The sequence below is a fragment of the Syngnathus typhle genome, linkage group LG1 (assembly GCF_033458585.1).
Source record: "Syngnathus typhle isolate RoL2023-S1 ecotype Sweden linkage group LG1, RoL_Styp_1.0, whole genome shotgun sequence".
Taxonomy (NCBI): Eukaryota; Metazoa; Chordata; class Actinopteri; order Syngnathiformes; family Syngnathidae; genus Syngnathus; species Syngnathus typhle.
The window spans coordinates 4,815,910-4,824,263 of NC_083738.1; the positions used below are offsets into that span (position 1 = coordinate 4,815,910).

Sequence of the window (8,354 nt, forward strand, 5' to 3'; positions counted from 1 at the left end):
ACTGGGACGTGAAACAAGAAGACAGCAGGACATGACGACAGCAACAGGAACCAAAAAGACATCGTGACACTAACACACAACTCACAACACGCAACAACTGACAAGCAATGATCCGACAGGGAGTGACACACAGACAGGACTTAAATACAAGACAGGTAACAAGAGGCAGGTAAGATTGATCACACTAATCATGGGCACACAGAAGGGGAGGGGCGAGCACACAGACACACGGACAGAACCCACGGACATAAGCACGCAGGAAGGGAGGGGCGAGCACACAGACACACGGACAGAACCCACGGACATGAGCACACAGGAAGGGAGGGGCGAGCACACAGACATGATTGGGGACAAATCGTGACACAAAAGCTCATCAATGAATACATAAAGAAACTATTGTTTCTGAACTGCCAGCTTGTACCAAAACACACAACTGGTAAGTCGTCCCCCTCCATAGTCGGGGAGCATCTGCATTCACTTTTTTTTTTGCCAAAGCTTCTCGTTTCTTTTCCAACAAACACTTTTTTGTGTTTATTTTTCAGAAAGCAGGCATTGAAGTTTTGGATGGGGTGACAATATAATCCATCTTTATTTAAATAGAGCTGTCAGAACAGCTTTCGCCATAACAAAGTGCTTTAAAAAAATGCCAATATTCTCATTTTTGTTCAGTCCTGTTTCATGAGTTGTTTTTTTTTGTACAGCAATCCCTCGTTTATCGCGGATAATTGGTTCGAAAACCACCCCGCAATAAGTGAAAGCCGCGAAGTAGAGTCACCCGCTCATCTGTATATATTTTGTGTGTCAATAAATGTATATGAAACCATTTAAGTGCATATGTTATTATTATAACATTAAATAATAGTTGCAAACATGTAAATATGACATTAATAGTAGAAATAACATACAGAAAATGAAGAAATGTGATGTTCTGTTGTTAACCTTGGTTAAACAGGGAACTCTAGTGGTCACAAGTTACCATAGCAGCGCTACACGCATTTTGTAGATGTATATGTGGATGTAGCTAAAGTATACATACTGTAAGTATGATTTTAGGACTGTTTTATTATTATAACAACTTTTTATAGCAAGGTACAATACTGTAAATAGGTTTTCAGAAGTCTTTTATTATAACAACTTATTTTATAACAAGGTACAGCACTGCAAATATGTTTTTAAAACTCTTATATAAGAACTCTTTTTTGGCTGCAAAAAATCCGCAATGCAGTGAAGCCGCGATTGTTAGGGTTTACAGATTATCTTGATTGTATGATTATGTTGGAATGTAACCTGTAATAATTTACCTAGCTTGTCCTGTCTTAACAAAAGTAGTAGAACAAAGTGGTAAGATCTTTTGAACTGATTGACTAGCTGCAGAGGAAGCAATCAAAGTTGCTTTGTTGACACAACGTCGTAAAAGCCCCCCTGCTATGCTTTGATCAACAGGCCAGGGGCTTCAACCCCATCCTGTCTACTCTTACCCCCACTCTGTTTCTCTTAATAAAAATGCTCCTGCATGAGGCCTGAGTCAGACCTCATTCGATCATCGCTGTGCGTACAGCGACAAATGGACTCTCCACCTGCAGGTGTCTAAAAGGACTTACTTGTCTCCCATGTGGTTCTTGCAAAATAAGTCAGAGTGAGCGCCACCCTAACAGCGATAAATGAACCGCAAAGTAGCGAGGGATCACTGTAATTACTCGGTTGATGGCGGCTCGGTGGAACACTGGTTAGCATGTCCGCCTCAGAGGGTGCGGGTTCAAATCCACCTCCGGCACTCCCTGTGTGGAGTTTGCATGTTCTCCCCGTGCCCGCGTGGGTTTTCTCCGGGCACTCCGGTTTCCTCCCACATCCCAAAAACATGCTTGGTAGGCCGATTAAGCACTCCAAATTGCCCCTAGGCGTGAGTGCGAGTGCGAATGGTTGTTCGTCTCTGTGCGCCCTGCGATTGGCTGGCAACCGGTTCAGGGTGTCCCTCGCCTATTGCCCGATGACCGCTGGGATAGGCTCCAGCACGCCCGCGACCCCCATGGGGACAAAGCAGTACAGAAAATGGATGGATGGATATTTGGTTGACCCACAAGATGGCTGATTTGGATTGGAAAAAAAGTATTTTATTTATGTTTTCTTTTATTATTTTTGAGGTCATTAATGAAGGGGTGCCAACAGTTTGGTCCATGTGTATATGTCATATGTATTTTTGATCACAACTGGTGACAGTGATGGAGATTGATTGGGAGAGTGAATATGCCAAAGTCAAATTGGGTAAATTAGAGCCACACTCTGGGTAGGTAAAGCAGCCTTTCCTGCCTCCTGGTGGCCTGAGAGATAAATAGTTGAATGGGAAATATGATGAAGACAATGCAAAGTTTGACTTATGGAATACCTTGCATGTTAAAAGTTGTTGACAATGAAATTTGCGTCAAAATTTGAAATTAATCAATTGAATAGCACAATTGATATTTCGTACATACACATTGTATATATTTGAAATATGAATTTGATAAATAATAAGAACAGTTGCATACGTTAAGTAGTGAAAGGGCAGAAATAGACATGAATACAGGCTATCCAACCAAAATAGAAGCAAATGTGATAACTTGATTGAAAAATGGTCTCCTCTTTTGACCTATTTAGCCCATTGAAATCATACAAGCATGTTTTCAATTACTGAAATTATTATTATTTTTTATGTTCGCGCGACAGATTTTTGTCATCCTCTCATCATTTTGATAACAGCACTGGGAAAATTAGTATTTTGAACTGTATTACATTTTGAAAATCATTTCGTAAAAAAAAGCGATGGGAGGAGGCTATAATGAATCTGTTTTGAATGATTCCAAGTTTTCTATTTATGGAATATTTTTTCCATTGCTTTTTCTATTCACTGTTATACTTTGATTTGGTTAAGTGACTTATTAATGCGACTTTTCGCAAGGATGAGCTGCATGGGAGGGAGCGAGAAAGGGAGGGAGGGACGGAGACAGAGAGAGAGAGAGAGAGAGAGAGAGAGATGGGGGGGAGAAAACAGAGTGAGAGAGAGCAAGAGCGAGAGAGGAGGGAGAGCGAGAGAGATAGAATCTATAGAACGTGTCAAAGTCACTGATGTGATGACCCGTGGGTTTGCCTCATTCGGTTCTTTTTTCTTGCTCTTTCTCTTTTCTCTCCCACGCGCAAACACGCATGCACAAACACAAACAAATACACACACACGCACATACACAGTAGCAGCAGCAGACGCTCAGTACTGCTCTCATTGTACAGAGCGCAGCAGGAGGACTAGGAGCATAGGCTCCGCTTAAGCTTCAGCTCAGGGAAGATAGATTTCCCATGACTCTCTCTCTTTTTCTCCCTCTCTCTCCCTGCCTCCCTCTCTCGCTCTCTTTTTCTGTCTCTGTCCCCCCCCCTTGTCTCTATCACACGCTCTCTCTTGTGCTGCTTCTTGCTGATTCCCACCCCAAGAGTTCCTCTTTATTCCCCTCTTTTGTTTTTTTTCAAGACCTTAAAGGATATCCAGTCGCGCATCACTGTGCAATAACTGCACTTTATTTCTGGGATGTTTACAGATGGTTTTTATTGACTGAAATGACATGCTTTTTTGCATTTGATATGAGGAGAGAGAGGGAGCGTATTGCTATCCGTGTCACCCTCTGAATATTTGCTGCAGCTGCTGGCGAGCTGCTCGCCAAGAAGCCACTGCATATGTGGTCACCCTGAGCAAAAAGGGAAGGCAGTGAATGGATTTTCTTGCAATGGTTCTCTGCATCTGACAATATTCCAAATCCATCTTCCACACAGGATCCTGTTCGTTTCCAGTGCTTTTTGTCTTTAACAGGATTGTTTTTTTTTCCTGTGCTGAGGAATTTTGGAATTGTTTTCGCTTCCAAAGTGGAGGTCAGTTGACATCTTTAGCGTCAAGCTCACATCTTAATATGATATAAGCTTAACGATTGCTTGATTTTTGTCAGCGTGTTGGTACGTGTGTGCGTGACATCTTGTGTGAGTCATTTTTCTAATATATCAACTCTCTCCTCGACTTTTTTGTTCACCTCAAGGCTCACCATGCAAACGTAAATGCCGGATCCATGTATTAACAAGCACTTTTGGTTGTAAACATGCTGAGCGGTGTCCTCTTTCTGAGCGTCCTCACGGTCACCAGCCTGTCGCCATCTGAGACGGAGAGCCGCAAAACTTCAGCCTCCAAAGATATCTGCAAGATCCGCTGCGCCTGCGAGGAGAGAGAGAACATTTTGAATATTAACTGTGAGAATAAAGGATTTACCACCGTCAGCCAGTTCCAGGCACCCCCAAATAAGATCTCACAGCTTTTTCTAAATGGGAACTTCCTGTCTCGTATTGGTGCAAATGAGTTTGTCAATTATGGCAATGTCACCTCTCTGCATCTGGGCAATAATGGATTACAGGAGATCGGGAGCAATGCTTTTCAGGGGCTGCGCTTCTTAAAGAGGCTGCACTTGAACAACAACAACCTGGAGGGGATAAAGGAAGACATGTTTGCGGGACTCGAGAGTATGGAGTATTTACAGGCAGATTATAATTATATCAGCACCATTGAACCAGGCGCTTTCAGTAAACTGAACAAGCTTAAAGTCTTGATCCTCAATGACAACCTCCTGTTGTCTTTGCCTCCAAATATCTTCCGCTTCGTGCTCCTTACCCATTTGGATTTACGTGGCAACAGGCTCAAGACTTTGCCCTTTGCAGGGGTTCTGGAGCACATTGGTGGGATCATGGAGATCCAGCTGGAAGAAAACCCGTGGAATTGTACTTGTGATCTGATTCCTCTAAAATCCTGGTTGGACACTATTTCAGTCTTTGTGGGGGACATTGTATGCGAGACGCCATTCAGGCTCCACGGTAAAGACATCACGCAGCTGATAAAGCAGGATCTGTGCCCACGCAGAAATGCTGGCGAGCGTGCTCACCCTGCCTCTGACTCTCACTTCCAAGGGGCGCTGCCCGCAACCTACCTCCCCGGCATGATCTCCCCCACGCGTCTCCCTAAAGCCTCGCGACCCCCTAAAATGCGCTACCGGCCGACTCCTCGCATCGCAAAGGACAAACACGTCTTTGGGCCTATAATGGTTTACCAGACACGCTCGCCTGTGCCTATATTGTGCCCCAGTGTGTGTGTGTGCACATCCCAAAACCCGGACAGTGGGCTGAACATCAACTGTCAAGAGCGGAAGTTGCATAACATCAGTGAGTTGAACCCAAAGCCCTCGTACCCAAAGAAACTGCACCTGACCGGTAACTACCTTCAAGTGATCTACAGACCCGATCTGACGGAGTACAGTCTGCTGGAGCTGCTTCATTTAGGAAATAACCGGATCGCGGTGATTCAGGAAGGCGCATTTGAGAACCTGACAAATCTGAGGCGGCTCTATTTGAACGGGAATTACATCGAGTCGCTTTCGCAATCGCTTTTTGCCGGCCTGCAATCGCTCCAGTATCTGTATTTGGAATACAATGTCATCAAAGACATTTTACCGCAGACCTTCAACGCTTTACATAACCTTCAGCTGCTTTTTCTCAACAATAACCTGCTGAGATCACTGCCTGACAACGTCTTCGGGGGCACCATGCTAACGCGACTCAATTTAAGGAATAATCACTTCTCCTATCTGCCCGTTAAGGGTGTGCTTGACCAGTTATCGGCATTTATCCAGATTGACCTCCAGGAGAACCCCTGGGACTGCACCTGTCACATTGTGGCACTCAAAAACTGGATGGAGCTGTCCAGCACCAGTGTCGTGGTTAATGAAATCACTTGTGACTCACCCTCTAAGCACGCTGGTCGCCTGCTGCGCTCACTGCGCAATGAGGCCATCTGTCCCGAGCCAAGCCAAGAGCCCCCACCTCAATATGCCCCCCCTACCAAAGCCCCGACATTTGTGAGTCCCAGTACTGAGTCACCAACACCCTCTTCCTCCTCTTCTTTCAGCTCAGTCAGACCCACTGAATCCCGACTGCAAACCCCTGAGCTGCATCCAGAAGTCCCGCTTTCAGTTCTCATTCTAGGGCTTCTTATTGTTTTCATCCTGTCAGTCTGTTTTGGAGCAGGGCTCTTTGTCTTTGTTCTAAAACGACGCAAAGGGGTGGAACATGTCCCAACGGGCTCTAACAATATAGATCTGAACTCCTTCCAACTGCAGTATGGCTCCTACAATCCAGAACCAACCCAAGATAAAAATTCCCAAAGTCATGTGTATAATTACATCCCCCCACCCATGGGTTCTATGTGCCAAAACCCAATTTACATACAAAAAGATGGCGAGCAAGTGGCATTTTACCGTAACCTCAAGGAGCTAAGCTTTGGGCCTCTGAATGCAAAGAAAGATGATATTCTTACACGCAGCTCGGGAGCTTTTACCATCGGCACAGTGGATTTTAAGGACAAATCGCCAACATCGCCGCCGGAAATGTTATATCAAAATGTAGGCGAGAGGCCCAACAAGGAGCTTCCAACAGCAGCTGGTACCTCACCCTTCAGTTATAATTTCTGCACTTTACCCAAAAGACCTTGCATCGTGCCCCCCTACGAGGCTGCCACAGCCCCGCGACATGTCACCAACCAAGACATGTTAAGCAAAACTGTGGTGTACGGAACCCCCAGGAAATGCTTTGGGGTCGAGCTCCCTTCCAAAAACAGTGAGCACCAATTTCTTCTTCATGGGAAGCTAAAAACAGAACCGGACTATCTGGAAGTTCTGGAGAAACACACGGCTATGAGCCAGCTGTAAGATAATGATGTAATATCCTCCCAAGCTCCGCCCCCTCCACCAAGGATCTTTGGAACATTCATAATGATTATAAAGTGTCAATTAGCAACTGTTATTATAGCCCACTATATCGCTGTCTTATCTCTGTGTTGAAGCTCAGATGATGGACGGAAAACAAACTTATTATTACGGATTACATCTCTTCTATTTTCTTTCCAATATGTATAAAAGAAGTATATTAGAATCCCGTTCTATTTTTTTTTCCTAGAGAGTATAAATTTTTCCTTCTTCCTTCCTCAAAGTAAATCCCTGAAGACCTGAATGATGGCAAGACTGTGTAAAATATATGGCCTTGTGCATTGTTTTTTTTAACACGGAATTTTATTTTTCCCAAGACAAAGAAAATATGAATCAATGGGTCTTTGTAGATGGAGAAAAAGCTGCAGAATGACATTCCTGTACATACATAGACTGCACATATAAAAGGTGAGCGTTAACCCATCAAAAATAACCTCTTGAAATGTACTGAGCAAACTCACTGCATTCACTCCATGTGCCTTTGCACTCCGTTTTTTTGTCATTGATGTTCTCTGCCGATTGATTTTAACTGGAAAGTGTATTTTAAGGAAGCAAATCTTTATGTAAATTTTTAAAACAATATATTTGTCAGCTCGGGAAAAAAAGCAAAGTAAATGTACTTGAAAATGGCTGTGACATGCTCTATATCTTTTGACCAGGACATGTATTTTAATTCAGTATTGTCTTTGGCTATGTACAACTTTGAAACAAACATTGTATGCTATGAGGGAGCAACATAGAATGGTACAATTGCGCCATTAAATTTTCACTGAGGCACTTTGTCAAGATCCTGAGGTTGAGGTGCATTTTGTTTAGACCGCGTGATTATTTTTGGATGCGGCTCACGCTGTGAGTTGCTCTAATGAGGGTATGTACGTGTGTGTGCGTGTGTGCACACATGCGCGTGTGCACACATGCGCGTGAGTGTGTGGTGGGAGGCAGAAAAATAGAAAATAAGAGCTTGCCTGCAGCTCGTGCTTCCTCTCTTTCGCTCTCCAGTGAAACGTAATGACACTTTCTTCTAAAGTTCAATGAAATCTTCAGTTTCCCTTTTCTGAAGCTGTATTCAATGTTTCAGAGAACTAAGTGTCTCATGTATCAAAGATAGAATGTAGTGCAGTTTAATATTGACAAGAGTGGGTGTCAAAATACAATTTATGAGGGGGGCGAGAGACTGTTTAAGATTTGTAGGTGCATTTCTGGAAGTGCTGATTTGTTGGTGTCTTTCTCACACAAGGGCACACCCATACAAAATCTTTATGAGCAACCTGTACTGGGGAAGTGAAAGAATGTTGGCCTCTTTAAATGAGCACTGCAATGCAACACAAAAACTCCGGAATCTGCCATGAAATAGATTATCCACATCCACTTTATGCAAGTGAGAAAACCGAGCTGATGTGGTCGATTTTAAGCCTGCTGTCGTCGAGAGTGACATGGAGGAACCGTTTTCCCGCATGAGGTCATTTTCCTCTGTCACTGGCCTTCAAAACCAATCCCACCCTTCGTCTGTTCCACCACAAACTCACCCCACCGTTT

The 8,354-nt window shown here is 43.8% G+C and overlaps 1 protein-coding gene across 1 annotated transcript; it reads left to right on the plus strand.

Annotated features, from left to right (window-relative positions):
* The first annotated feature begins 3,235 nt into the window (after positions 1-3,235).
* slitrk2 (SLIT and NTRK-like family, member 2) lies at positions 3,236-7,584 on the plus strand. Its single transcript, XM_061286178.1, has one exon. It carries the CDS (start codon positions 4,113-4,115, stop codon positions 6,759-6,761), a length of 2,649 nt encoding a protein of 882 aa, XP_061142162.1. The 5' UTR covers positions 3,236-4,112; the 3' UTR covers positions 6,762-7,584.
* Positions 7,585-8,354: the final 770 nt, after the last annotated feature.